Below are 27,725 nucleotides of genomic sequence, written 5' to 3' on the forward strand. Positions count from 1 at the left end.
ACTTCTTCTTAACTAAGTGGCCCATAAATTAAATTCTTGCTTCTTCCACCCAATTTATGCACTTATCCAAGTCTATGTGCTAAGGGTTTTATTATTTTATAGCAAATTTTACCACTCAAAGGAAGACATAAGAAGGCCTCAGAGAATGTATTAGTCAGGACTTGCACTTCTATAAAGAAATACCTGAGCCTGGGTAATTTATAAAGAAAAGTGGTTTAATTGGCTCACAGTTCTACAGACTGTACAGAAAGCACGATGCTGGTATTTGCTCGGTTTCTGGGGAGGCCTCAGGAAACTTACAATCACGGCAGAAGGTGAAGGGGGAGCAAGTAATTCACATGGCCAGACCAGGAGGAAGAGAGAGAAAAGGGGGAGGTGCCACACACTTTTAAATAACCAGATCTCAGGAGAAGTCACTGTTGCAAGAACAGCACCAAGGGGGATGGTGTTAAATCAGGAAAAACCACCCCCATGATCCAATCACCTCCCACCAGGCCCCACCTCCAGCACTGGGAATTACATTTTAACATGAGATTTGGATGGGGACACAGATCCAAACCCTATCACAGGATGATTTTTTTCTGTTATTTAGAAGAGAACTAGCTATACACCAAGGACACTGTTCTGACTCCTTGGATCAGAAGAGAATGACAGAACAGCACGTACCTAGAGATTTATCTAAACACTTCAGAAATCAAATGGCAAGTTTCATGTTTCTAGATACTTTCTGAAATACTTTCTACTATTTAGCATAACCAAGCATGTCTTGCATCTGTCTTCCTCTGTAGCTTCCCCTCCAGCCTCCATTAGAGCTCAGAAAATTCACTAGCTCTTCCTCTCGTAACATCTTAGATTTGACACAGAATATGGGAGCTAGAAGACACTTCATAGGTCATTTATTTCTGCTTCATATCAGATGTTTAAATCCCTCTGCAATATCCCTACAGTCATCTAGCATCTGTTTGTACAATAACAGTAACTGCAAAGTTGATAAGCAGCCAAAACATCCATTGTGTTCTCTACAATAGTACTTCCTGTTGGCACAGAGCTGCTTTTCAAACTAAATCTGTCAAACCTACTTCTACTTCCTCAAAATCATCAGACCATCATATCCTACTTCAATCTCTCTTCTTTAGGTTAAATATTTTTAGTCTTTACCTGTTCCTTCTGAGTCATGATTCCAAATCCTACTAATATCCTGGTCATTATCCCCTAGATGCATTCTAGTGTGATAATATTCCTTGAAAATCATGATTCCCAAGACTAGATATAATCTCCTCCTTCCCACCTGCAAATGCTTTGTGATCTGCATGGAATACAATGGTACAACCTACTGTATCATGCATTCTATTCCTTCTCTCATTTGTGATTTATTTAATATGTGGGACACAGATTGAAACACAGGTCTAGTACAGAGAAACACTAGTAAAACTCAAGGGCTTATCTACGTACTTGAAAGTGCTGTGGGAAGAATTGGAAGGCCTATGGATTTATATATATATATATATATTTATATATATATAAATGGATATATATATATATATATATATATATATATATATAAAATACTTTTTTTTGAGATGGAGTCTTGCTCTGTCACCCGGGCTAGAGTGCAGTGGCACGATCTCAGCTCACTGCAAACTCTGCCTCCCAAGTTCAAGCAATTCTCCTGCCTCAGCCTCCTGAGTAACTGGGATTACAGGTGCCCGCCACCGCGCCTGGCCAATTTTTGTATTTTAAGTAGAGACAAGATTTCACCATCTTGGCCAGGCTGGTCTTGAACTCCTGACCTTGTGATCCACCCGCCTCAGCCTCCCAAAGTGCTGGGATTACAGGTGTGAGCCACTGCACCTGGCCACTAACACATTTTCTACAGTCTCATTAACCATAATCCAGAAATCATCCTAATCTCTGAAGAAACCTAATAACAAAGCTATACTGAACAAAGCTATACAACAACGTACACATTTATATCTATGTATGCTTATATATATGTATGTGAATATATAAAGTGTCCATACATAAACATTTTAATCAGTCTTACTTTGCATCACAAGTAGTAGAATACGAATGTTTTTTCCCAAGATACTTACATCATGCAGTATATAATTGTTTTTATAAAAGCTGTTTTCCACAATTCCCAACAATGATATATATATAAACCTATATATATATATGTGTGTGTAAGTCTTTATCAATCATAAAGTGTTTTAGACCTACTTGATCTTTACAAAACTCCAGGATGCTGTAAACTCAAGGAAAGAATTAGCACACTCATTTTCAAATAACATACAAAGCTTGTCAAAATTCACATAGTTTTTAAATTACAGAGACAAAATTGTAACCTAGGCCTTTGTTTTCCAAATCCAATAGCCCTCACCTTTTTGAAACAGGGTCTTGCTCTGTTGCCCAGGCTTAAGTGCAGCGGCGTAATTATGGCTCACTGAAGCCTTGACCTCTCAAGCTCAAGTGATCCTCTCAACTCAGCCTCGAGTAGTTGGGACCATAAGCATGTGCCACCATCCCCAAATAATTTATATATATATTTATATACAAGGTTTCCCATGTTGGCCAGGCTCATCTCGAACTCCTGGGCTCAAGCAATCCACCCATCCCGGCCTCCCAAATTGCTGGGATTACAGGCATGAGCTACTGTGCCCAGCCTAATCTTCACTTTTAAAAACAGGAAACCATCTGTTAAAATCCATGATTAAAGTTTTTCTAATCATAAATAGAGCTAGACTCTTATGTAAATACTCCCCAAAGAAACCACATGGACTCCAAAAACCATTAGCAGCCTCTAGTCACAAATGCTATGATCATTCTTAATAGGAGAAATTCAAAACCAAGAAAAGCCGAAGCAAGATGAAACATTTATAAAAAGTCTAACTTTCCACCCCAAGCTAATGGATTCTTGCCACCACTGCAATATCTTATATTGCTTAAAACAAATGTTCCCAGATCTAATTCTACAATATAATCTCGGGGGGAGCTTTTCTAAAATATAAATACAGAACCTTTCTGATACAGAGGAGGTCTGGTGCAGGACAAGGCAATCTGTTTGACAAGAGTCTGATGTGACTCTGATATACTGGTCCAAGCCTGGCATTTGCCAGCCATAGGAAGATGCTTTTACACTTGCAATATCCGCCGTCCTTTTCCTGCAACATCAGCTTTCCTTCTTCTAGTCAATCTATCTCATCAGCATATAAATATGCTAATAATATTTTTCATAAAAACAATGTTCTCATCATCTCACATTCCCTTACTTCTCCACACAACTTCACTGCAAAACTCTTAGAGAAAGATTTTTCCATACTCACTGTCCCCACTACCTCACTTTCTAGTTTCCTGAGCCCTTTCAAATCAGACTTTCTCACCCACTTCTCCGTCGAAACTGCTCACCAGGGTTACCAATGACCTCCACATTTCCCAGTCAAAAGATCCATTCCCAGTCTGCGTATTGTGGCTAACTCTCATCAAGCTGGTCATTCCTTTCTGCCACTTTCTTCACTTAATTCCTGTGTTATCACACTCTCCTGAATTTCCTCTACTTCTCAAGCTACTCCTTCTGGTTTTTTGGTAGGATTTAGCTCCTGATGGCTAAATATAGAACATTGCAGGCTTAGTCCTTATATCTCTTTTCTTCCATATTGACACTAACTCCTTACATGACTAAATACAGTTCTGTGGTCCTAAATACCATCATCTATATGCTGATGAATCACACACTCATGTCTCAGCCCGAGTCTCTCCTAAATTCCAGAATTTTATCTTTCTATTCAATGTCTCTTCTCTACTCCATGTGAAATTTAACACATTCAAACAGAACACTTTATTCCTCCGCCCTCTGCTGCCTCCACCCCACAACACAGATTTACTCTATTTCCCAAATCAGTAAAAGGTGTCACTCTTCACCTCGTTGCTCAGGCCCGATTACTTGAGTCCTTTTTGAGGCCTCTCTTTCTCTCAAATCCCGCTGTCAATCAATAGCAAATCTTGACAGTTCTACCTTCAAAATATATTCCAAGTCAGACTATGTGTCACTACTCAACACATTATCACCCTATTCCAAACCTCCCACCAGAAATGCTGAATAGCCTACTAAATGGTCTCCCTGTTAGAGTCTGTTTTCATAGTGCAGACAGAGGGATCCGTTTAAAATGTAAATGGCTCATGCCACCTTTGTCCAAAATCCTTCCATGACTTCCCATAATCCTCATTCCCGAATATATGTCACAGTGTAAGACACCAAATAATCTCCTTTCTTACAATTCTTCTTCACTTTGCTCTTGCCGCACTGCTCTTCTTGCCCCTCTTTAAATATGCCAAGTTTTTTCCTGCTTCAGGACTTTTCCACCTGCTGTTCCTTCCAGCTGGGATACACCTTCCCCAGGTATTTGCAGGCTTGCTTCCTCACTTCCTTGGTCTTTACTAAAAAGCAATTCCCTGGGAGAAAACTGCTCTATCCAAAGAGTTCTTCCTTTCACTCTCTATCCCCTCAACGGGTTTATTCTCTTTATAGCACCTATCATCACCTGACATTCTATTATACACATGCAAGTTGTTTATTTATTGTTTTAATTCTGCACTAGAAAATAAGCTTTCAAAATCAACATTATTTTGCTCACCACTGAATCTCTAGTAATTAAAATAGCACCTGGCAAACAGTAGGCCATCAATAAATGAATGAAGGAATAAATGAAAGACAGCAAATTCATCAGCCTGAAGCACATGTTCTTTCTTGGCCCCATGACTCGGTGCACATTTTCCCTTTTACTTAAAGTGTTCTTTCTCATCACCTTCTATGCCAAGTGGATGCCTATTTATTTTTAAAACTGCAACTTGAATGATAACTTGCTTTCATCTCTGTTTGCTCCTGTGGATAATTATTCTTATCTTTAGCACCTATTTTTGAAGATGTACTTTTGATTATATATTTGCTCCCTGGCTACACTATGAACTCCTTGGGGCAGGCGTTGACTTATCGTTGTATACCCAAAGTCCGACACCTACTAGAAACAAAATTATGTCTAAATGTGTCTAATCACTAGTGCTTACGTGAGCTTTTACTATTTCCTTCTGCCTGTGCTGTTATTTTTACTAACAGCTGATGTTCATTAATGTGGTTGCCACACCTAAAAGTAGTTCAACTGTTCTCTCTGAATTACAGATAAAAATGCATGTAGGTCCTAGGAATTAAACACTGATTGGGTATATATTTGCTCACCATTGACTGGCCTTTAATAATAGAAGTCAGTCTGGATATTGGAGTCCATTACCACACACTTTGTAAGAATCTAGTTACTAGTTACTCTTTGATTACAGATAAAAATGCATGTAGGTCCTAGGAATTAAACACTGATTGAGTATATAGTTGCTCACCATTGACTGAGAACTAGAGTGACGCAAGCCTTTAATAATAGAAGTCCGTCTGGATATTGGAGTCCATTACCACACACTTTGTAAGAGTCTAGTTACTAGTTACTCTTTGATTACAGATAAAAATGCATGTAGGTCCTAGGAATTAAACACTGATTGAGTATATAGTTGCTCACCATTGACTGAGAACTAGAGTGACGCAAGCCTTTAATAATAGAAGTCAGTCTGGATATTGGAGTCCATTACCACACACTTTGTAAGAGTCTAGTTACTGGTAACTGGTGAAACCCTTAAAACAAGTTTAAATCAATAAAATGCATTAATCTCTATCATGTTATCCCAGTCCACAACACAGACTGAAAACTTTCTATTTAACTGATAAGGATAGCATCTTCTGTAAACAGCATCATAACAGAATAGGTCAGAAAAATTTGTGTGCAACAAAATGGCTATTGGAAGATATACCTCTTATGCCAAAGAAGCTGTAAGATTCATGTTGGTATAATTTGCTTCTGCCTTTAAATCTCTCTCCAAGGTGATATAAAATGAAGCTTTATTTTTATCCCTGATATGGCCTTTGTGTTATGAATGCATCAAATATAACAACAGTGGCACTAAATAAGTTATATCTGTGTCATGCTTTTTATATTTTACACTTTGGACATACACTATTTCATTTAAACTTCACAATGCTTTGATGGAAGCAAGGATGATCATAATCACTTTACAGATGAGAATTTTGAGAGTCAAAGAGGTTAAGAAACTTGCCGAAGGTCATGCATTGAGTGACCAAAATAACTAGATTTCAACCCAGGTCACAAGTCTACAAATCCCAAGTGTACTAAGAGGTAAAAGTTCTGGATTCAAAGATCCAGCCACTTTATACAGACTTGGGGCTTTGAAAAAACATCTCAAGCTTACTGGCCCTCAATTTATTAATTTGCCAAATAAAAGGGTGCATTCAATGGCTCCAATTGTTGCTAGCATCCATATATATATATATATATATATATATATATTTTTTTTTTTTTTATTTTTTTTTTTTTTGAGACAGAGTCTTGCTCGGTCGCCCAGGCTGGAGTGCAGTGGCGCAATCTCGGCTCACTGCAAGCTCCACCTTTCAGGTTCACACCATTCTCCTGCCTCAGCCTCCCAAGTAGCTGGGACTACAGGCACCCACCACCTCACCCAGCTAATTGTTTGTATTTTTAGTAGAGATGGAGTTTCTACTAAAAATGTTAGTTAAAGTGTTAGCCAGGATGGTCTCAATCTCCTGACCTTGTGATCCGCCCACCTCAGCCTCCCAAAGTGCTGGGATTACAGGTGTGAGCCACCGTGCCCGGCCTGCTAGCATCCAAATATTAAGATTCTGCATTTAAAGTCACTTATGCTCTCTGCACTTAAGCTCTGTAACCTTCATTAGAAAGTTACAACCCAGGTATTATTTTATTCTTCCTAAAATCTTTGTTGCAATAATAACAGCAAGGTGCATTAGAATTAGTGAAACTTGGTCATGCCTAAAGGATTCATGAGGTGAGAAGATCAACCAAAACAAAGTCCTGCCTCTGTCAATGTCTGCCTTAGAAATGCACTTACACCTTTCTGAGACAGCTGGCTATTTTTGGACATAAGAAACCTGCTAAGGATGCCCAGGTGGCTTGGAAAGTAGAGCTGACACAGATCTGAAGTCACTGGACAATCCCAGCTCCACATACTGTCTTTCACTTATTTTTCCTCTTACACACCTGGAAGGATTTACTTGAGTCTCAAGTGCTCACTCTAGTTCCAGCTCAACCAAGAACCATGCCCTTTCCATTTAAAAGGTGAGATGACAAGAGTGCACCTATTTACAATTCCTCAGAGAGAGGAGGGGAAGGTCTAGAAAATAGAATAGGATTTCAGACCATTCTCAGTGTGTCCCTGTGGTATTGCTGATATAATAAATCCAACATCCCCCCCCCCCCTACACACACACACAGAATAGTCAGGCAATTTCTCAGCAGATGCTACAAATTTCGCTCTATGCCAGTAAGCTGTGCAACAGCCTAATCTATCCTGTTCAGGTTACTACTCTTTCTGCTTCATTTACTGCCCAATTGCTTCTGAGACTAATCCAACTCTGAACACAGAATGGTTTTTTCTAGTTAACATGAATGTAAGAAATCAGAGAATATTAGCCAAGCAAGACTGCTCCTCCTACTATGACTGAATATGCATTCCCAAGTGAAATACAGATAATAAATACCTACATTGTGCTTAATAAGTGCCAGGCACTATCCTAAGAGCTTTGCATATATTAACTCATTTTACTCCTCACTATAATCCCCATAAAGTAGGTGCTATTGTTATTGCCATTTTATGAATGGAGAAATTGAGGCACTGAGGGGTTAAAGAACAACCCTGAAGGTTGTTCAAGATCGCATAAGTGGTACCTCTCAGAGCCACGTAAAACCCAGGCAATGTGGCTCCATAGTCCATACTCTCAGCCGCCGTAGTAGACTATTTCACATCAGGCTACCTCTTTCTAAATTTGATAAATTTCTTTTAACAGGCATACATTTCAAAAACACAAATTTGAGTGAAAAATAAGACACGGAGAGATAAGTAAAGTTAGATATAATTTATATAAATGTTTAAAACACTCAAAACCATTACATATATGTTAAGAATGTAAACACATGGACTGGAGGGACACACACCAAAATCATTATAGTTGTTACACCTGAGAAAAAAAGAATTGCAGAATAGAGCTGGGAAGGGTTCTAATAATTTTAATTGTATCACTAATATTTAACTTCTTCATTAAAAAAACTTGAAAGAAATATGACATAAAGTCAGCAAATTTGTTCATTCTAAGTTTTAGGTATATTGGTGTTTGTTACCATATTCTCTGAACATTTCTGTTTCTTAACCTTAAAAACAAACTACATATATTTTTTCTTCTATTCCTTCCTGTGCCTTCCCAATTCCAGTGCCATGAACTCTACTTCCAGTTGAAGTCATGGAATCCATAAGTATTGCATTTTGGAAAACAAAATCATAATGATGACTCATCTAGGGCTAGTTAGCGTAATAGTAACTACAAATACAATATTTCCAGCTGAGAGTGATGAAAACAACACAACAACCATACCACTCAACTAGAATACGAACTGAGCACACGCACACAATGACAGCAGCCAACCGTAATTGCCAGAGAAGATAACCTACAAACAAAAATATTTGGGAGATTTTATTTCTACTCTAAACATAGCAGTCTCTGCTAGAACAATGACAATGCTGATTAAGAATGGCACACTTTAGACATCATTAATATCTTAATTAGGATCAGTTTTGCTCACATGTTATCTCCCTTATCAAACTGTGAGTTCTTTTAAAATAGGGTTCATGCAGGCTCATTGCTTGGCACATGACATGGGTCTTAGTAATGCTGGTTGAAGAAAACATATAAATGAAGCAATATTTCATAATGTCATTCTTTCCCAAACCTAAAACATTCAACTCTTCAAGCAGTAGGGTGACCAATGAGGCTGGCCTTTAAAATTCCTATAGCTAGATAGATACCAGTCTGGGAAGTGTTTGTAATTGTTGCTCCCTAGGATAGAGATGAGAATTTTCCCTTGTCCTAGAAATTACTTTGTTTTGAGAGGGACTGCCTTGTGAGTCTTTCTAATCATACAAATCTAAGTCCATTTCCCATTCTTTGTTCTTGGAAATACCCCTCCCACCACCACCATTGTAACAGATGCTTCCAACGAGGTGTTAAGTATTTTGTTTAGTAATTTACATTGGGTATATTTTAAGCAGAACCAAGTTTAAGCAGACTTAAACATTTTTCCTCTGCATTTGGCTGCCCTGTTTGAAAATCCTTGTTTATCATTCTTAGAAGAACGTCTTATTTTTCCTAAAAGTCTGTGAGAACACATCATCCCAAGAAGAGCATGTCAGACTAATCTCTTTGTAATCTACGTTGTATAACAGATAATGGAAAGGTGTAATGCTACTTGGGCCAGACTCTTAGTGTTTCTCATCCAGTGTTTAAAATGAAATAACCCAAACCCATAGAAATGTACAGATAACTACTGTGATTACTTTTTCTGGACCAGGAGTGGCCAGACTGTGTAGATAACTACTGTGATTACTTTTCTGTACCAGGAGTGGCCAGACCATGCCCTGTGGTACAAGCGTTTCTCCTAAAAGACAGAGATGCTCTACCTTCAGTCATGTGGCAGTAAGAAAAGCAACTAACGTTGGAATGGGAGCAGGAATTTTCTCTATGGAATTGGGAGTAGCGCCTAATTGCTAGAGGAAACAAAGAATATCCATTATGCATATCTAGGCTAGAAGTTAAAGAGAGAAGACCAAGAGGCTCTTCTAGGGAAGCACATGGCCTAAGGGCTGTAGAAGCAGTGATAGCTAATATCTAGCTTAATATTTCCATTTTCTGCACTGTAATACACTTTTGTTTTCTGTAGGAATTCAGCAAATTATTCCAAAGACCCACAGTCTGGTTTTTCTTAAGACTGAAAGAGGAGAGTGGCAAAGTTCTTGCGCCTCAGCGGTTCTGAGTTTTCGAGGAAAGTTGGTGGATATGTCAAATAAACACCAGGATAAATTTGTGGAATGTATAAGTACTTACAGTGTTTCTTAGAAATTACTTGGTGACAGAAAAACAGCAAGAAAATGAAAAATCGGCAGTCTACTCAATGAGCCCAGCTGTCAGGACTTGAGAAATAGAAGTGAATTTACTTTTTAGTCACAGGTTAATGAGGTCAAAAATTTTTGTTATATAATTTATAATGTTAAATTTTCATATGACTTTGGCTTGCCTCCTGTCCTGATCCTCTGAATAATCTACCAACATAAGAGAGGGTTGAAAATGGATCACCATAGACTATTCAGTAGTGGTGTTGCTATGCTGAATTCCACAAAATCAGTGATCCAAAATCACTTAAAAGAATATCACCCAAGTTATATGTTACAGCCAAATTACTGCCCAATACCATTTTACATTTTTTATCCGTGAAAAACCAAATTGAATTTTTTTCTGAATTCTATGGATATTATGGTGATTGTTAGTTTTTGTTTTGTTTGTGTGTGTGTGTGTGTGTGTGTGTGTGTGTGTTTTTTTTTTTTGAGATGGAGTCTCTCACTCTGTCACCCAGGCTGGAGTGCAATGGCGCAATCTCGGCTCACTGCAAGCTCTGCCTCCCAGGTTCATGCCATTCTCCTGCCTCAGCCTCCGGAGTAGCTGGGACTACAGGCGCCCGCCACCACGCCCGGCTAAATTTTTTGTATTTTTAGTAGAGACGGGGTTTCACTGTGTTAGCCAGGATGGTCTTGATCTCCTGACCTCATGATACCCAAAGGAATATAAATCATTCTACCATAAAGACATATGCATGTATATGTTCATTGCAGCACTGTTCACTTTGCAAAGACATGGAATCAACCTAAATGTCCATCAGTGGTAGACTGGATAAAGAAAATGTGGTACATTCACCATGGAATACTATGCAGTCATAAAAAAGAATGAGATTACGTTCTTTGCAGCAACATGGATAGATCTAGAGGCCGTTATCCTAAGCGAACTAACACAGGAACAGAAAACCAGATACTGCATGTTCTCACTTATAAGTGGGAGACAAAGAAAGAGGACATATAAACACTAAGAGGGGAACCACGGACACCAGGGCCTACTTGAGAGTGGAGGGTGTGGGGAGGGTGAAGATCAGAAAACTTTCTATTGGGTACTATGCTTAGTACCTGAGTGATGAAATAACCTGTACCCCAAATCCGTACAACACACAATTTACCTATGTAACAAACCTGTACATGTACCCCTGAACCTAAAAGAAAAGTGAAAATAATAAATAAAAGAATATCTATGCCTTTGAAAGTTACACACTGTAAGAGTTAACATTTGCTCTCTCACTTTCCACAGTTACTTCCTGGCCCACAAAAGAGGCACTTCTGCCTTTCCCAGAGTATTGGAAATAAGAGTCTTTATCCTTCCATCCATTCTTCTCACTCTTTTCCAGGGAAGAGAAAACTTTTGTGTGTTTGGTGAGATCGGGGGGAAATTGAAAACGTGAAGTGTAGCCTGTTGTTTCTTTCTCTGTGGATCAGCCTGGCCACAGGCTGGAGACACCCTGAGCTGCTGAGTAGGCACTAACGGGTCAGGACCTCAACCTGCCTTTACAGGTAGATGTGGAATCCAAATCTCTCTCACACTACTATTGGGGTTCAACAAAGATGAGGCGGGAATTCTCAGCAGATGAGTCCTCTCTGTAGACCCAGACCTTCCCTCTGGTCAGTTCGATGTGTCAAGATTTAGTTTTGGGAGAAAGGTGCTAAGTTCCATTTTGATCTTCTCCAATCTAGTATTCCAGCAATCAACTAAGAAGGTGGATAGCCATCTGTTTGACAAGTTTCTGTATTTTCTCAGTTGTCTGGAACTCAGAATGAAGGAGGGAGTTCAAAGGAAGAAAATGAAAGAAAAGTTATTACTGATGTCCTCCCCCAAGCCCACAGCACACACAAAAATCTAAATATCAAATGACATTGAGTAGACTGGTACGTATGGTACAGACCTGTAATGTCATTCCATAACGTAATTTAAAATCATGTTTGGGAGAATCTTTTGTAAAATGGCATATCCATTAGTATTTTTAAATACAGACAAGCTTAAAAAAAAAGAAACAAAAATGATTCACTATTCTCCACCTAGCTACACCCTTACTTATATTTAAATAAAGTCAATATGTACACATCATTAGAAACAGCACAGAAATACACAAAGCTAAAACGGGAAAGCCTCATTCCCGCTGCTTCAGAAGTTTCTTTCTTCAAGTAATCATTACTAATAGCTGCTTGTAAATCCTTTTGGAAAAAATATATGTTCCAAATATTTCAATATATGTACCTCTTTCCATATTTAGAATAATTGTTTAGTCCCATAGAAAGGAAACAAACAAAACATATTAATGTTTGTGTGATAACTTTTGTTTAAAAAATTCACACGCATAGAATAGAAGAGATTATATTGGGGTTATAGATTTATAAGAGATTTTCTTACTCTACAGAGATTTTACATTTTCAAAGTCTTGTGCTATCATCAGAAAACTGCATAATCTGAATATATATATATCACTAGTTTTTAATTATAAAAGAAACACATTTTTAACAAAAATTTAAATAATATAAACACATGTAAAGTAAAAAGCTAGTCTTCCTTTTCAGCTGTCAAATTCCCTAAAGGTAACTGCTGTTAACTGAAAAATCACAGAATTATAAATCTGGGAAGGAGATTTTATTTCTTATCAAGGGTAGCAGCCTGCTAGGTGGCCATTCCCACAGGCTGGGAAGTGTAGCTCTGGCGAAGACCAGACATATGAACTTCGAAGGAGGAGGGTTGGGGTGGAAGCTTTATGCTAAACAGGTTGGCTAAATATACCCATTCAACAGATTATAGGAGGAGTTATGAATATTCATGAGAGTAGTTCTGATGCATGCATACTGAACAAATATGCATGTAACATATGACCTATGTTCACTTTGGGGTGGAGGCTTAATATTAAGTGTATTACAGTGGGGCCCAGTGGGTCAAAAGGTGAAGCAGGGATAGGAAGGCACTCAATGCATAGCTTCTGTAAGCCAGCCAGAGCCAGTGCATGGTCAATGGTCTCTTATCAGGAGAAAGTTACTGATATCAATCTCTTGTCCAATCAAAGCTACAGTTATCTCTTGTGGAAGAGAAGTTGGGGGTCAGTTAGCATTTGGTGGAGCTGTAATTGCTTCAACATTGCTTATCTCAAAGCCAGTGCCTGTTTAGCTGCTACAGAAAAACAAATATCCTGTGGCAGTTAGAACATAGTTTATTCTTTTTTTGTTTTTTGTTTTTTGTTTTGTTTGTTTTGTTTTTTTGTTTTGAGACGAAGTCTCCCTTTGCAGCCCAGGCTGGAGTGCAGTGGCATGATCTCGGCTCACCACAACCTTCGCCTCCCAGGTTCAAGCGATTCTCCTGCCTCAGCCTCCAGAGTAGCTGGGATTATAGCTGCACAACACTGCAACCAGCTAATTTTTTGTATTTTTAGTAGAGATGGGGTTTCACCACGTTGGCCAGGCTGGTCCTGAACTCTCAGCCTCAGGGAATCTGCCCACCTCAGTCTCCCAAAGTCCTTGGATTACAGGCGTGAGCCACCGCGCCCGGCCAACATAGTTTATTCTTTAAGTGTAGGGGTGCATAACTTAACCCTTGCCTGGGATGGCCTTAGATTCTATTTATAATTTGCTAATTTATGGCCACAAAGAGTCTGTTCTACCAGCCTTATGATCTCCATTTTAACAATGCTGGTCAGTTGTGTCTAAACTGCAAAACAGAGAGGATATAACTGCGAATCTGACCTCCCATCTAGTCATGGCCATTAACTCAGTTTTTTTTTTTTTTTTGAGATGGAGTCTCGCACTGTCACCCAGGCTGGAGTGCAGTGGTGTGATCTCGGCTCACTGCAAGCTCCGCCTCCTGGGTTCACGCCATTCTCCTGCCTCAGCCTCCCGAGTAGCTGGGAATACAGGTGCCTGCCACCACACCCGGCTAATTTTTTTGTATTTTTAGTAGAGATGGGGTTTCACTGTGTTAGCCAGGATGGTCTTGATCTCCTGACCTCGTGATCTGCCCGCCTCAGCCTCCCAGAGTGCTGGGATTACAGGCGTGAGCCACTGTGCCCGGCCATGAACTCAGTTTTTACAGCTTTTAAGGCTCTTCTGGGGTGAGCCTCTTGGTTGAGAGGGGGGTCCAGTCAGTCAATTAAGGGGCTTAGCATTTAGTTGTAGTTTATACTGCCGTTAGCAATTTTTAATGCATTTGACCAAATACACACACACACACACACACACACATACAAGCACACAGACATTTTAAATAGATATAAATATATTTAAAATTTATAAATTTTTTCAGGATAAAATAATGTACATAGACCTAAATCTTCACCTGGGGAAGTCTCGGTTTCCTAATTTGTCTTCTATAACTGTAAGGAGGAATGCTATCTTCCTTTATCTCACGATAAGATTTGCAAGCCCAAAGGTCAAAGGTAATGATTGATGTTCTCCATATTCCGTACCATGGCAGTTTCAGACAATGCAACACCAACTTTTCACTCTCCTTTTCACCACTTTTAGGTAATCCCCAGGCTGCTTGTGAACAGAAGACTGTCACCAGGCTGAAAGGGCTATTACTGCCCAGAATTCCTGATCTCAATTAATCTTCTGGCCTCAGCCTTTGAGGAACTGGAACTACAGGCACATCTACTATCTCTAGTCAAAGACTTATTTGCAGAATGGTGGAATTAGTTGGGGTAAAAGGATCATCATCATCATCATTTTGAGAATGGCTTCATAATGACTGTAACTCTGCTATCCACCCACAAGTTCCTTAGAGCCAAGGTCAGATGCTGAACCAACATGGCGATTCACTGGTTCTCAAGTTCCTCCAAGTTAAGCAAATAATTAGTGCCTTAGAAAAATGATCCAGCTAGCAACAACCCCTCTCCCCTCAAAAAAGAGATTCATCTTGTGTCACTAAGTTTTATTTAAAGACCATGCAATCGCATCCCAGCTGGCTTCATTGAAGTAACAACGTGGGCAATCAGTGACACCAACTGCAATGCTATCGTTTCTATAAACAGTAATGAGTGGAGGGGGTAGGTCGGTACTAGAAGCTTATGTATAAACAAGAAAGATCATTTCAGAAAGAGAGATTGTCTCAAAAAGAGTCACAGTATCTTTCTGATTGGCACCCTATGAAATGCAAATGCCCCACATTTAATGGCATCAGAAGAAATATTCAAACATGGCATTCATAATATTGTGCAGTGAAAATTACATGGCATAAAGATAACAATTGCACGCACTAAATTAGACAAAGAAAAATAATTCCATTGTTTTACTCCATAGAAACTGAGATAACAGATCTATAAGTACTCGCTGGATGTCCCTTTATAACTCTGGTACCACAGAATAGAACTTGCACCTTTCTAAGAAGCTGATTTCTAATATATCTGGCTGTAAATAAATGGATTTATGTTGAAGCAAGAGCAGAGAAAAGATATCACATAGATAACTTTGCAGGGTATCCGAATATGGGCAAAGCTAAGTAGACTTGAACTGAGTTGTAGAGTAATTGCCTTTTGTTAAAAATTGCTTCTTTTTATATCTTTATCTTAGTTGTATTCAAACACATTTTTTCCAGTAAAATATACAGAGATACTACTCATTTCCATTAAAGCTCTCATCTGTCATACCCCAGCACTTCCTTGTGAACTCCTAAATGCTTTTCAAGCTCAGAGAGATTATCATGAATCTTAGATTGAATTAATTATTCCTTCCTTGAGGTGACTTTTACCATTAAACATTGAATCAAGTAAGGGTTGTTGAACTGAAACAAACTGAGACTACTAATTACTTCATTTTGGCACTTTGGCCTTCTATGACACCTTTTGCTTATAGGTATAGAGTTCCCTGCTGAGTCTCTATTGCCTGAAACAGAAGCTAGATACAATCAATCCTGAAGGGTTTTTTTTTTTTTTTTGCTAAATTGGAAAATGGCAATCTCTGAAGCAAGAGACATATTTCTCTAACTTTCTAATCTCGGATGGAGAGGGAAAGAAAGAAGGGAGGGGTGGCAATTTGGAAGGTTAATTGGCATGGTGCAAGTATTCTAGGCTTCAGAAAAAGTCTGGGTTCCCTTCTCTCTTCTGCTGTGCTTAACACAGAGTCAGGCAAATGGATTGCTGGCCCATGAGCCAGATGGGAGCATTGAGCCTATCCTTTCACCACAAACTACTTCCCTGATATTCTTCCCAATGCACACAACTCTTTGTTTATAAGTTGAGAGAAGAAAATGAGCATTTATTTGCAGTTTCCATTGCCTGGCAAAACTGCAGCAGTGATGAAAGCTACCACATTGTCACTGCTTTCTAGGCAATGGAGATAACTCTTCCTCTCCTAGATGTGATTGGGAGCCTCAAAAGGTAATTTCCACATTTTAGAGTAAGTAGAAAGGAATGACTGAGTTTTTCAGAGTCTTGCAATTAAATTACAACTTTGAAAGAATAATGTCAAAGTTCTTGGAAAACATCAGTGGGGATTAATTACATCTTTGGAAAAGAGATCGATATCATTTAAGGAATAATGCACCAACTAGCCTCAGGACACACACTAACTAGAATGGTAATAACAAAACCTCATAATTTGGTATGCTAAGCTAATTATCAAAAGACTACAAACAGAAATCAATACATCTATTTATTATATACTACACATGATATCATAGAGAAATTAGAGCATTTTAACTGAAAACAGCCTTCAGCATAGCTCAGTAACTTTCCATTAAATCTTATTTAAGCTGCACCGCCTTATTATATCAACAAAGGCAAGTTAGATAATACACTAACTTAAAAATTGAAGTTACTCACAAAAAGAAGTTTTAACTTTTTATTTGCATTAAATGTCCATCATGGGTCATACGGCGGGGCTCTTCATCACAGATACTCAGGTACACAGGCTAAGGGAGTAACCACTGCCTTGAATGTCAGCTGCAGCAAAGAACCTGAGGTGAGTTGTGCTCAGGCTATGAAAGCTTCCAGTGTGTCACTTCTGCTCACATTTCATTTGTCTGAGCAAGTCATAGGGCCACACCTAACTTCCAGTGAATGGGATAATGCCATCCAACAATATGCCCAGCAGGAGGATCCAAAATATTGGGTGAAAAGTGCTAATGACAACTCAACAATGAGAAATGAACAACCTGATTTAAAACTGGTCAAAAGACATTAAGAGACACCTCAACAAAGAAAATACACAGGTGGCAAGCAAGGATATGAAAAGATATTCAATATCATATGTCATCAGGGAATTGTAAATTGCATCAATAATGAGAAATTACTCCACACCTATTAGAATGCCCAAAATCCAAAACATTGACAACACTGACAAAGAAGTGGAGCACCAGTAACCTGCATTCATTGCTGGTGGGACAGCCATATGGTACAGCAACTTTGAAAGACAGTTTGACACTGTCTTACCAAACTAAACACTGTTGCTATACAATCCAATAGCTGTGCTCCTTAATATTTACCCAAACAGGCTGAAAACTTATGTTCACAGAAAAACATGCACAAGGATGTTTATAGCAACATTATTCTTCATAATTTCCAAGTCTTGAAGCAGCCAAGATGTTCTTTAGTAGGTGAATGGATAAATAAATTGTGGTACATCCACGCAATGGAATATTATGCAGTGCTAAAAAGAAATGAGCTATTACACCATGAAAAGACCTGGAGGAAACTTAAATTCACATTACTAAGTGAAAGAAGTCAATATAAAAAGGCTACACACTATATTATTCCAACCATATGGCATTCTAGAAAATGCTAAACTATAGAGATAGTAAAAAGGCCACAAGTTTTCAGGGATTAGGAAAGATGGAGTTTGGGGAATGTGTTTTTATAGGATCGTTGAGGTTTTTTTGCCTAGAGTGTTTCAATTCCACATCAAGGCCACTTGATGTGATTGTTTAGCTCAGTCTCTAGGCATCTGATAATCCTTCAGGCTACCAGCCTGAGAAGCCCCTGAGTAAATAACGCAGAAGAGTCATAACTATACACAGAAGGAGGTTGATTTTCTGGGGTAGCCCAAGTGATAACACAGGCAAGCAAGGAAGCAATTGTGTGTACACACACACACACACACACACACACCTGCTACTACTACTATTGTAGGGACCTACTGCCAAAAATGCTGCCCTTCTGTTTCAGATTGAGACTTAACCCAGCTTTCTCAGGAGCCTGATCATTAGGACAGGAATTCCTCTTCTACAACATTTTAATGGTCTTTCCTGCTGAAGTGATGAGGAACCTGCAATTTTAACACCACTCTGATGGATTGCTTCCACATTTCCCCTGACTACATTTTGAGAGGAATGGGAATAGGCATTAGCTATTGTTTTAATCACTACTCTTCTGTGAGTCTTTTTCTTTGTAAAGGTTCTAACTCTAGAGAAAGATGAACTTGCTTTACTTCCCCTTTAAACTAAAAGCTTAATATATTATCAGATTAATACAAGTGCCATTTAACCTTAGCAATATTGTTTAGCATCTTAAACTTGAAATCTTTCATTTAATGGATGGGTTTTACATGTTTAAAAAAATTCATTTTGAGAAATGGAAAAAAAAGAATCATAAGAGACCCAGAATTTAGCCTTAAACAATCCACTCAACCTCGTCTGAGATTGTCTTGCATTTGATAGCTTATACCCATCCTACTGCAGTACAAAGGACTTAGAAACTAATACGATGGATAAACTAGACAAGACATTCATATCTGATAATGTAGAGGAAAGACCGGAGCAATAATATATTTTAATGATACTAAAAAGCTCAAAATAAATGATTAGTTTATATTTTCTTAGTACTATTCATTTAATAAAACTTAAATAAAATATCAAAATGCTTATAATTCCAACTATTCAGCAATCTGTTAGGAGAATCTCTTAACCTACTGTAACAAATTATGTCACTTCCCTTCTGTGGACCTCACCTCCCTCAACTGTAAAATAATGGAGAAGAAGCAGCTGGCATAAAACTTTGTTATCCATGCTTACATTGTTTAAAATATTACTTAATTTCTCCTTAAGTTAGTTTTAAAAATTAGAGTGGTTCATTTGAGCTCTGTTTTTATACATTTGCTCCGTGAAAAAAAAATGTTTGATATCATTACCTCAATTTGCATATGCACACTGGGCATGGCAATATTACATGAAAAATTGCTGTGAGGTCATACTAATGGCACAGACCACATGAAAAAAAATCACTTTAAAATAGAACACAATGATAAAAAGACCTAAAATATACTAAGCACATGGTGTATAGTAGGCTTAAAGTTCTTATAACAGTGCCTGGCATACTACGAGAGCTCAACTAAATCTTTAGCTGCTATTAATCCATTTAATGCTTACAACAATCTATTAGGTAGGTACCATTATTATAGTAATTTACACTTATGCACTAATTAGGAAACAGCAAGGCCATGTTAGTTACACTAGATCATAAGTTTAAAAGAGTCACAATTTTCGTAAAGGTAGTTTAGTTCCCAGAAACAGTCTTCTGATACGAAACCGTATATTACCTCTGTCTGTGGAAAGGGTGGGAAGTAAACTTCACTACTTGGAACTAAATACCATTTTACAAGAATTCCTCTACCCCACTAAGTAAAAATGCATATATAAATAAAACACAAGTTTTCACAGACTCACTGTTAAACCTAGCGTATACTCAAATATATATATATAAAACAGGCTATGTCTATCATTTCCACTGTTGTCAGATAAAAATAATGAGTTTCAAAGATGGGTAGTGACTTATTGAGACTGTGTTACAACTAAATCAGTCCCATACTTGCAACAAACTATGCTGTCCAATCACATAAGTTAACCCTTCTATTTGGATCTATCGCTATTTAGGAAACTGACTCTGCAGGTACATTGAATATCTTTCCTAATTTGACATGAGAGACTGCCCTGTCTTCATTACATACCCTACACAGTTTTAAAATTTTCACCTCTAAGAGACATATACCCAAGTTATGATCTATTCACATTATATTTACTGTGGACGAGGGAAAAATGAAATAATAACACATATCTCTACTGGCTTCTTGAAATATGTATATCAAAACACGAAACTTTAACATAAAGCCACTTCGTTTAGAATATAGTGGTATGATGCCTTTTAGTACTTACAAATATAATGGCAAAAAATAATGTACAAATAATCTTCTGAACTGCATGGAAGTAAAAATGAGATCTCGTTGCTGATTCCATTTTGAAAGTGTGTTCTGCAATTTCATAAATTAGTTCTTTTTAAGTAGTTTTCTATTTAATTCTAATTAGGTCTTTTTAAGTAGTTTTATATTTCATTTAGACTGATGAGTAACCACAAAGTCAAAGATCTATAAGAATGAATGAAACCTACATATATTATAATCTTTCCAAATATAATTTTCATAGCTCAAGAACAGAGTGAAAATAGGTGCCATAACCAAATGAATCAGACTCTCCAAAATAACATATGGAGTTTTAAACACGAAATCTTGTATAATGTTGTTAAATTTTTGAAAAGTAAAATTATTTGGAATTCATGGACCAAAAACGTATATTTCTTGGCAAAAAGACACTTGTCTAGATGTATTAGGGTGTCATTGTTCTCTTCCCACACCCCACTCCCAGTTTGTAAAAGGAAAATCAAAAGACACAGAACCTGAATTAGCCCTTGCAAGATTAATAGACACACCACTTTAAAGATAACTTATACAAACCTTTTAAAGAACTTTATAAACAATTAGAGATAGACAATGGAGGAAACGTGGTGAAACAGCACACCATTTTGCAAGACTTCAGCATAAAAGAATCACACTTATTTGATATTAGTTTGGTAGGGTTTTGTTCATTCAATTTTTAATGGCCTTTCTCAATATCTCAGTTCATTCAAAGGTTCTGATTTTCTTTCTTTTCCTCCCTGTAGTCTTTCCCAGGGCACCCGGTTGAAGCCCAAGGCTAACTGGGACCCTCCTACTTCAGCACCAAGGACAGAAATCGCTAAATCTCCAGGGAAAACGTACCCCTAACCACCGCCAGATGTCTACTTTTCAGACAAAGCAAGAAAAAGAAAATATACCTGCCTTGCCAGCCATCTGTTTAAAAGTCCCCTCTCCTGTGGAACGCACGAGCAACTTTTCGGAGACACTGAACAACTCCAAGTCCCTCGCCGCCCTCGCAAATCGCAGAGAGGGCCGCGAGAAGGTGCGAACGCAGGTCACGGCCAGCGCCGCTTGGAAAGAGACCCGCAGGTTTCAGCCGAGGCGCGCCCGGCGAAAGCCAACGCGCTCTCCCTACAAAGCGTCGATGACTTCAGGGATTTAAAAGAAAAAATACCCACAGACAGAACCAGCGGAGGGGCCCTGACCTCGCCCCAGTAGGGAAACGCCTTCCCTCCGCCACAGGCAGCGCTGAATGAAGCAGAGGAGGGCGGCGGAGAGGGCCCCGGGAGAAGGGAAGGGGGCATTCTGCAGTGTTTGGGGGCTGGGGAAAGAACATTTTCTCACCACTTGGGCTGTCGCTGGACCTCAGGCTCCTTCCACAGAGACACTGCAGCATATGCACTCCTTTCTTCAGAGAAAGCTCAAGAATCTTCATGGAGAAGCGCGTGTGTGGGGTTGGTCAACTCCCCGCCCACCTGCGCTAGTAGTCCAACCAACAGGCGGCCTGTCTTCGGAAGCCGGGTCCCGAGTCCATCGCGCGCGCCCAGGTGGAGGGGAGTTTGCACATGGAGCGGGAGGGAGCCCGGGCGCCGGCAGGGGGCGGGCTGGGACGCGGAAGTGCCGGTCCGCCGGGGGCAGCCCTCCGAGAGCCCCGGGCGCCGCCACCCCTCGGTGGGCTCGAGCACGGCCCCTTGAGACCTTCCGGAGGCGGTGGCTGGTCTGAGGACGACGCGGAGGACGTCACTGCGGGTCGGTGCTTCCTTACAGGTGCCTTCTGGACCGGGGTCCTTGGCACCTCCCCTGCTCCTGCCCTCGGTGCCGGACCCTGTGCCCTGGGAGCCCGACTACCTCGGTGTCCCAGCCGTCCCGGGCTTGGGGCGCTGAGAGGGCTGCGCGGCTTCCAGCCCGGAAGGCAGCGGTCCCGCGGGCTGCGCGCGGCCAAGGGCGACTCCGGTGTGGGAATCCGGCGGAAGGGAAGCACCCGCAGGGAGGGCTGGACCCCGGAGGCTGCAGAGCGTCAGAAGCGACTCTAGGGAACTAGGGGGTGGGGTAGGGAGGCGGGGACGTGGAATAAAGAAAGCTCCTGGGTGCCGGCTATGAGAAGTCAGGTGTGCGTAGGCGTGGACAGAGTGCCGATGTGGGAGTCTGGACACCTGGATTTTCTGGTCGGGGCTCTGTGTCCTTGGGTAAGTCACTTACCACCCTGGGCGTCTCCCCGTCAATCTGGGTGGGGAAGAGGGTGTGAGATAGAGGATTGGCAGCGGCGTGCTTGTTTGTCCCCGTGCCTTTCAGGCTCCTAGAAAAGCTTAGCATAGGTGCAGTGGGAAGTGGAGCTAGAAGGGACAGAGGGAGAGGAGGCAGGTGAGGCGGGAAATCTGAAGACAAAAGAGCGCTTCGCTTTGGCGCCAGTATTCTGGCAGGCTTTGCCTCTGCCAGCCCGCCCCGATGACCAAACAGCTTCTCCATGAGTTTAAAGATCTCGATTTTTTTTTTCCCAGCAGCCCCCTTGACTCTTTTTTTTTTTTTCTTTTCCTGATTCCAACAATGCCCTTTTGGAAGTGCAATGAGTAAGCATGGGAAGAATGCTGTCGAAGTGACAGGACGTAACCCTATGTGGAATCTCAGGGCAAGAGGGGACTTTAGGGGACACTTAGCAATACAAGTGGTTAAGAGCACAGACACTAGAGACAAGCAGCGTAAGTTCAAATTCCTACTAGGTGTGTGACCTTGAACAAATTACTTAACCGCTCTGTCCCTCAATTTTCTCATCTTTAAAAGAAAGTTAAAGATAGCATCTGTCTCACACACCCCGAGAGTTAAGAAAACACTTGTTTTAAAGTAAGTGCTAAAATAGTGTTTGCAATTATTATTATTTAGACCCCACCTGTAGGGTTGTGAATCATTTTCACTTTCCGATGAATGCCAGTGTTCATACCAGTGAATTTCTGCTTGAATAATCCAGGTGACAGTGAACTCAGCAGCTCCGTAGGTAATTCATTGCACGAAAACTGTGAGGTTTTCCCTGAGGTTGAGCCAACAACTGACTTCACCTTTGTTCCATCCATTGTCTCAAGGCTGCCTAGCACTAACTGGTTAGCTCTTCCCTGCAAAGGAGTAAAAATGGTTTGCATCACACCTTTTCTCTTTCTCTTATATAGGCTAAACATTCGCGGTTCCACTGGCTCCCTAACACTTGAAATGATGTTTGAAGTTGCCTGTAAGAAGTCTCTTCCTTTTTCCTCTCAGAGGTGATGGAAGAAAAACCAGAACATCTGGAGGGCCACTTGAGTTTACAGCCACCACCTGGGTTCACACCCTCTTAGCTCCTTTCAAAGCTGAAGCTCCAGGAAAGGTCATTTGGGGTGATTCCAAGATTCAAGAAGATATGCCCAGGCCTTTCTTTCTAGTCGCCTCTTAGTCCTGTTGTTCAGTGGTATCGCAAGCTCTTTAAGCTCCAAGGTCCTTGAAGTTCTTGCTAAAACCACTGCACTGGCATCACCGAAGAAGTTATGCAGCCCCAGGGCAACCTGAGCCATGGTCTTCATCTTTCCTGTCTCTTTGAGAATTAGTGAGAAAATTGGCTCATCTGGGATTCTACCCATAGAAATTCCCCACAGAGGGAGAGACAATTAGCAAAAGGAAAACATCTAAAAATAGTCCTTTGTGCTGCAGCGAACACGGTTTTCCGGTAGGGCTCTCCTATTCTGGAACCCAATACCTAGAGCTATTTCCTTACTTTGAGGTAAGTGCTATTCCTGGAAAAATAATAAATGAACAGGACAATGCTGTGGTTCCCTCGACGGCACTTGAGCAGAGTGAACAGGTCCGTGTGTGATTTTAAAACACATATGACCTCCTGAGCATCAGTTTTTATATTTATCACAACCCTCTCTGCCTCCTGGCAAGGTTGTGGCAAGAGTTCAATTAGGTAAAACATGTGAAAGTGCTTTGAAGATTTTAATTATCTTTGCAACATAAGGTGTTATTACCAACTTCCCTGGGTTCTGGGTGTTAGACTATTGAAGTCTAATACAGTGGCTCTGTTGTTTGATTATAGGAAGCATTTATGTGTGAGTCTTCTGACTCCACAACAGGACTGTAAACTTTTAGGATGCAAAGCAGGAAAGACAACTCAGTACAATTAATATTCAAATGGTGTACTGTATTGTTTAAATGGCCATCACAGTGATTCTTATGACCAGAGAGGAAATGGATCATCACAGTACTTATACAAACAAACTGAAGTATTACATTTATAGATTGTTTTGTTGTTATTGAGCTTTCAGGTAAGTTCAGAGGGCACGTAACATTTTAATGCAAAATATTTTCTTACTGTATAGTATGGACATTTGATAATAGTAAGCTCGTACTTTGTAAGTATATATTAACATAAGTTTCTACTTTGTAAGTAAGTATGAAAGGGACTTGATCAGTAGAATTGTATTACTTAGACAGTTTTTTATTTTTTAAAAAAGGTTCTTACACTTATCAGGATTTCAATGTTCATGCTTTTTAAAGCAGCTCCTCATGTGATTGTCACCCACTTCCACAATTAGGCACACAGAGTACAGTCTTTCTGAAGTATCTTGAGCAATATATCAGAATTCATTTTTACATGTATCATAACATCCCAAAAAAGACAAAACAACAACAACAAAATAGCCAGGAACACATGAAGGGTAAGAGAGTGATGTATTTTAGTTTGAACAAGAACATTCATCTTTTCTCCTTTCTGTGTATTATCCCATAAGCCAAACTCAAAATTTTACTGGCAATAATATTTTTAATTTTATATTCAGATATATTATTGTTTTAATACCCAAATTTTAAATTATGTTATCTGTCTGTAATTGGGATTTTTAAAGTTAGCCATTCTTTCTGTTTTCTAATTGACTTAGACATCTTGGACAAATTATAGCAAGTGACTCACCAGTGTGGCTTCAAAATAAAATAAGTTAGCACTTTTTGAGAAGGATTAGGAATTCTGGTATGTAATGATGGATGAATGTGTTTGAATTCCTAGTACCTAAATTTTTTCTTTTTAAAAATAATTACTAAGAGTTTGTAGAAATTAATAATTGTGTAAGGGAGTTTTGAGATATTTAAATTGTGACTTATCTAAGATATTTTTCTATTAACAACATAGGCATCTGTTCACTCTTGGCATCAGCTGTGCAATTAATCAGTATATTTATCTGTTTGGAAGAGAATGTTGAATTGGTAATAACATATAAAGAATCATGCCAGGTTGCAAAACTTTTATTGAATATATCAATGGCAAAATGTCTGTTGAATTGATATTAAATTTATTTTCACAAAGAAACCAACATATAAACTAAAAGATGAAAATCAGTATGATATCTAACATGGCATTTTTCTTCCATGTTATGCATATAGCCCATTGACTCTGAAAGGGCACAAAACCATGCCTGTAGCTCTCATCTTAGCAATACCTTCAAATACAATCTTGATACTGTTTTTAAAAAAGCAAACATGTTATTTTAAAATTTCTCTTCTTCCTTTTGTTCTTTTTTATTTCTTTTTCCTTCCCCTCCCTGACTCCTGTTCCTCTTCTTCCTCCTTCTCCTTCTCTTCCTCTTCTTCATCTTCATTATCTCCTTCTATTATTTTCCAAACTTTTTTATCATAAGTTTCCACTTATGCAAATGTTATAAAATAAGACTGACAGTTCATACATACCATTTACCCAATTTCCCTAATGTTAATGACTTCCATGACCAGTGTACAGATATCAAACCCAGAGCATTTACACTAGTACCTTGTGATTAACTAAACTACAAACTTTATTCAGCTCTCACCAGCTCTTCCCCACCCTCATGTCCTTTTTCTGTACCAGATCCAACTACGACCCATATTGCATTTGATTGTCATGTCACTTGAATCTCCTTCAATCTGTGATGGTCCCTCGGTCTCCCTGTCTTTCAGTACTTTGGCATTTCTAATAGGTATTGGTCAAATATTTTGCGGAATGTCTTTCAATTTGGATTTGTCCAATGTCTTCTAATGATTAGTCTAAGGTTATTCATTTGGCAAGAATGCCATAGAAGTGATGTTGTATCCTTCTTAGTATATCATTATGGCAGGGGGGAGGGTACATGATGTCAGTTAGTGATATTAACCTTGATTGCCTGGTTAAAGTTATGTCTACTAGATTTCCATACTGTAAAGTTACATTTTTTTCATTTATAATTGATAAATATATTGAGGAAAAAACTTTGATGCTGTGCTAATGTCCTATTTTTCCTCAAACTTTTATCCACTGATTTTAGCATCCATTGACAGATCTTGCTTGCAACAATTATTAATGTGCAGTTTGCCCAACAGTGACTTTTGTATTTCCTTTATTCTGTCTAAAGTAATAGGAATTCTGTAAGAGCTGTTCCTTCTCCTACATTTATTTATGTATTCAGTTATTTATTTATATCAGTATGGCCTCAAGGATATTTATTCTAAGAATTATAATCCAATACTATCATTATTTATTTTGTGGCTAAAATTGTTCTGGCTTTAGCCATTGGGAGATCCTTCTGATTTGCTATTGTGTCCTTTTGACATACCCCAATTGTTTTTTTAGCAGTTCCTTAATTTTTTGGCATCACATAATGTTCCAAGTTTATTTTGTCCCCTCTACCCTAGCCCTGGATTCAAATGATTGCCAAATGAGTCTGGGTTCTTTCTTTGGAGAACAATAGCAACCAACATCTGAGTGCTAAGTGTCCTCATTTTTACTGGGGTGTTATTGCTCTTAGGTCCTCTCAGCAGAGAGAGCTAGGAAATCTATATACACATACACCTACATCATATTTATTTCTACATTTCTATCAGTATATCTTTTTAGATAGATTCTGATGTATCATGTAGAGATAGATATCGTTAATACTTCAATCCTAAGTCAATACCACCAGGTTCATTTTATTTTTTGCCTTTTCCTTATTTGTAACTTCTTTCTGACAGTGAAAGGCCTGACTTCCGTTATTTATAATATATTCACTTATTTATTAAATCCTACTATACACGTAAGGTAGTTAGAGAATTGCTAACTGATACTCCTGTGAGAAACCCTTATTACAAGAGTACAGTATTTATGTACACTTACTTTTGTCTTGAACTTTACAGTATCCAATCAAAATATTATTTTCTTTTGAAAGTGACTTAGGTTGCTTCTTTACTTGCCCATTCTCTTCAGTGTGGTTTGGTTATTCATTTGTAAACTTATATTCCATACACATTGATTTTAATTATTTAACTAGATTTAGTTTACTTAAATTATTTTTTTATTTGGGTGCATGAAACATTACTATGGTACTTAGAGTCAAAGCTTTACCAAAAAGTATAGCTTGATAATCATTATTCCCTCATTATCCCTCCTGGCCAGTTCCTGTTCCCTCTTTTTTTCCACTTATTTCCCATGCACTGCCTATAGGTAACTGGTTTCTTTAGTTTATCTTGCCTGTGTTTCTTTTGTACAAATGCACACACACTGTTCTATGTAGTGGTCTTTTGAT

The 27,725-nt window shown here is 39.0% G+C and overlaps 1 protein-coding gene across 3 annotated transcripts in view; it reads right to left on the minus strand.

Moving 5' to 3' along the window:
* FGF12 (fibroblast growth factor 12) overlaps positions 1–27,725 on the minus strand; it is a 586,299-nt gene that overhangs the window by 354,108 nt on the left and 204,466 nt on the right. The window contains exon 1 of one of the 3 annotated variants that reach the window (XM_019024507.3): positions 21,544–21,777. The exons of the other annotated variants lie outside the window; for them this stretch is intronic. Coding sequence (XP_018880052.1) covers positions 21,544–21,634 — 91 coding nt within the window. The 5' untranslated portion in view covers positions 21,635–21,777. Of the gene's footprint in view, positions 1–21,543; positions 21,778–27,725 lie in introns of those variants that run through there. 3 annotated transcript variants of the gene reach the window in all.

The sequence above is a fragment of the Gorilla gorilla genome, chromosome 2 (genome assembly GCF_029281585.2).
Source record: "Gorilla gorilla gorilla isolate KB3781 chromosome 2, NHGRI_mGorGor1-v2.1_pri, whole genome shotgun sequence".
NCBI classification, from domain to species: domain Eukaryota; kingdom Metazoa; phylum Chordata; class Mammalia; order Primates; family Hominidae; genus Gorilla; species Gorilla gorilla.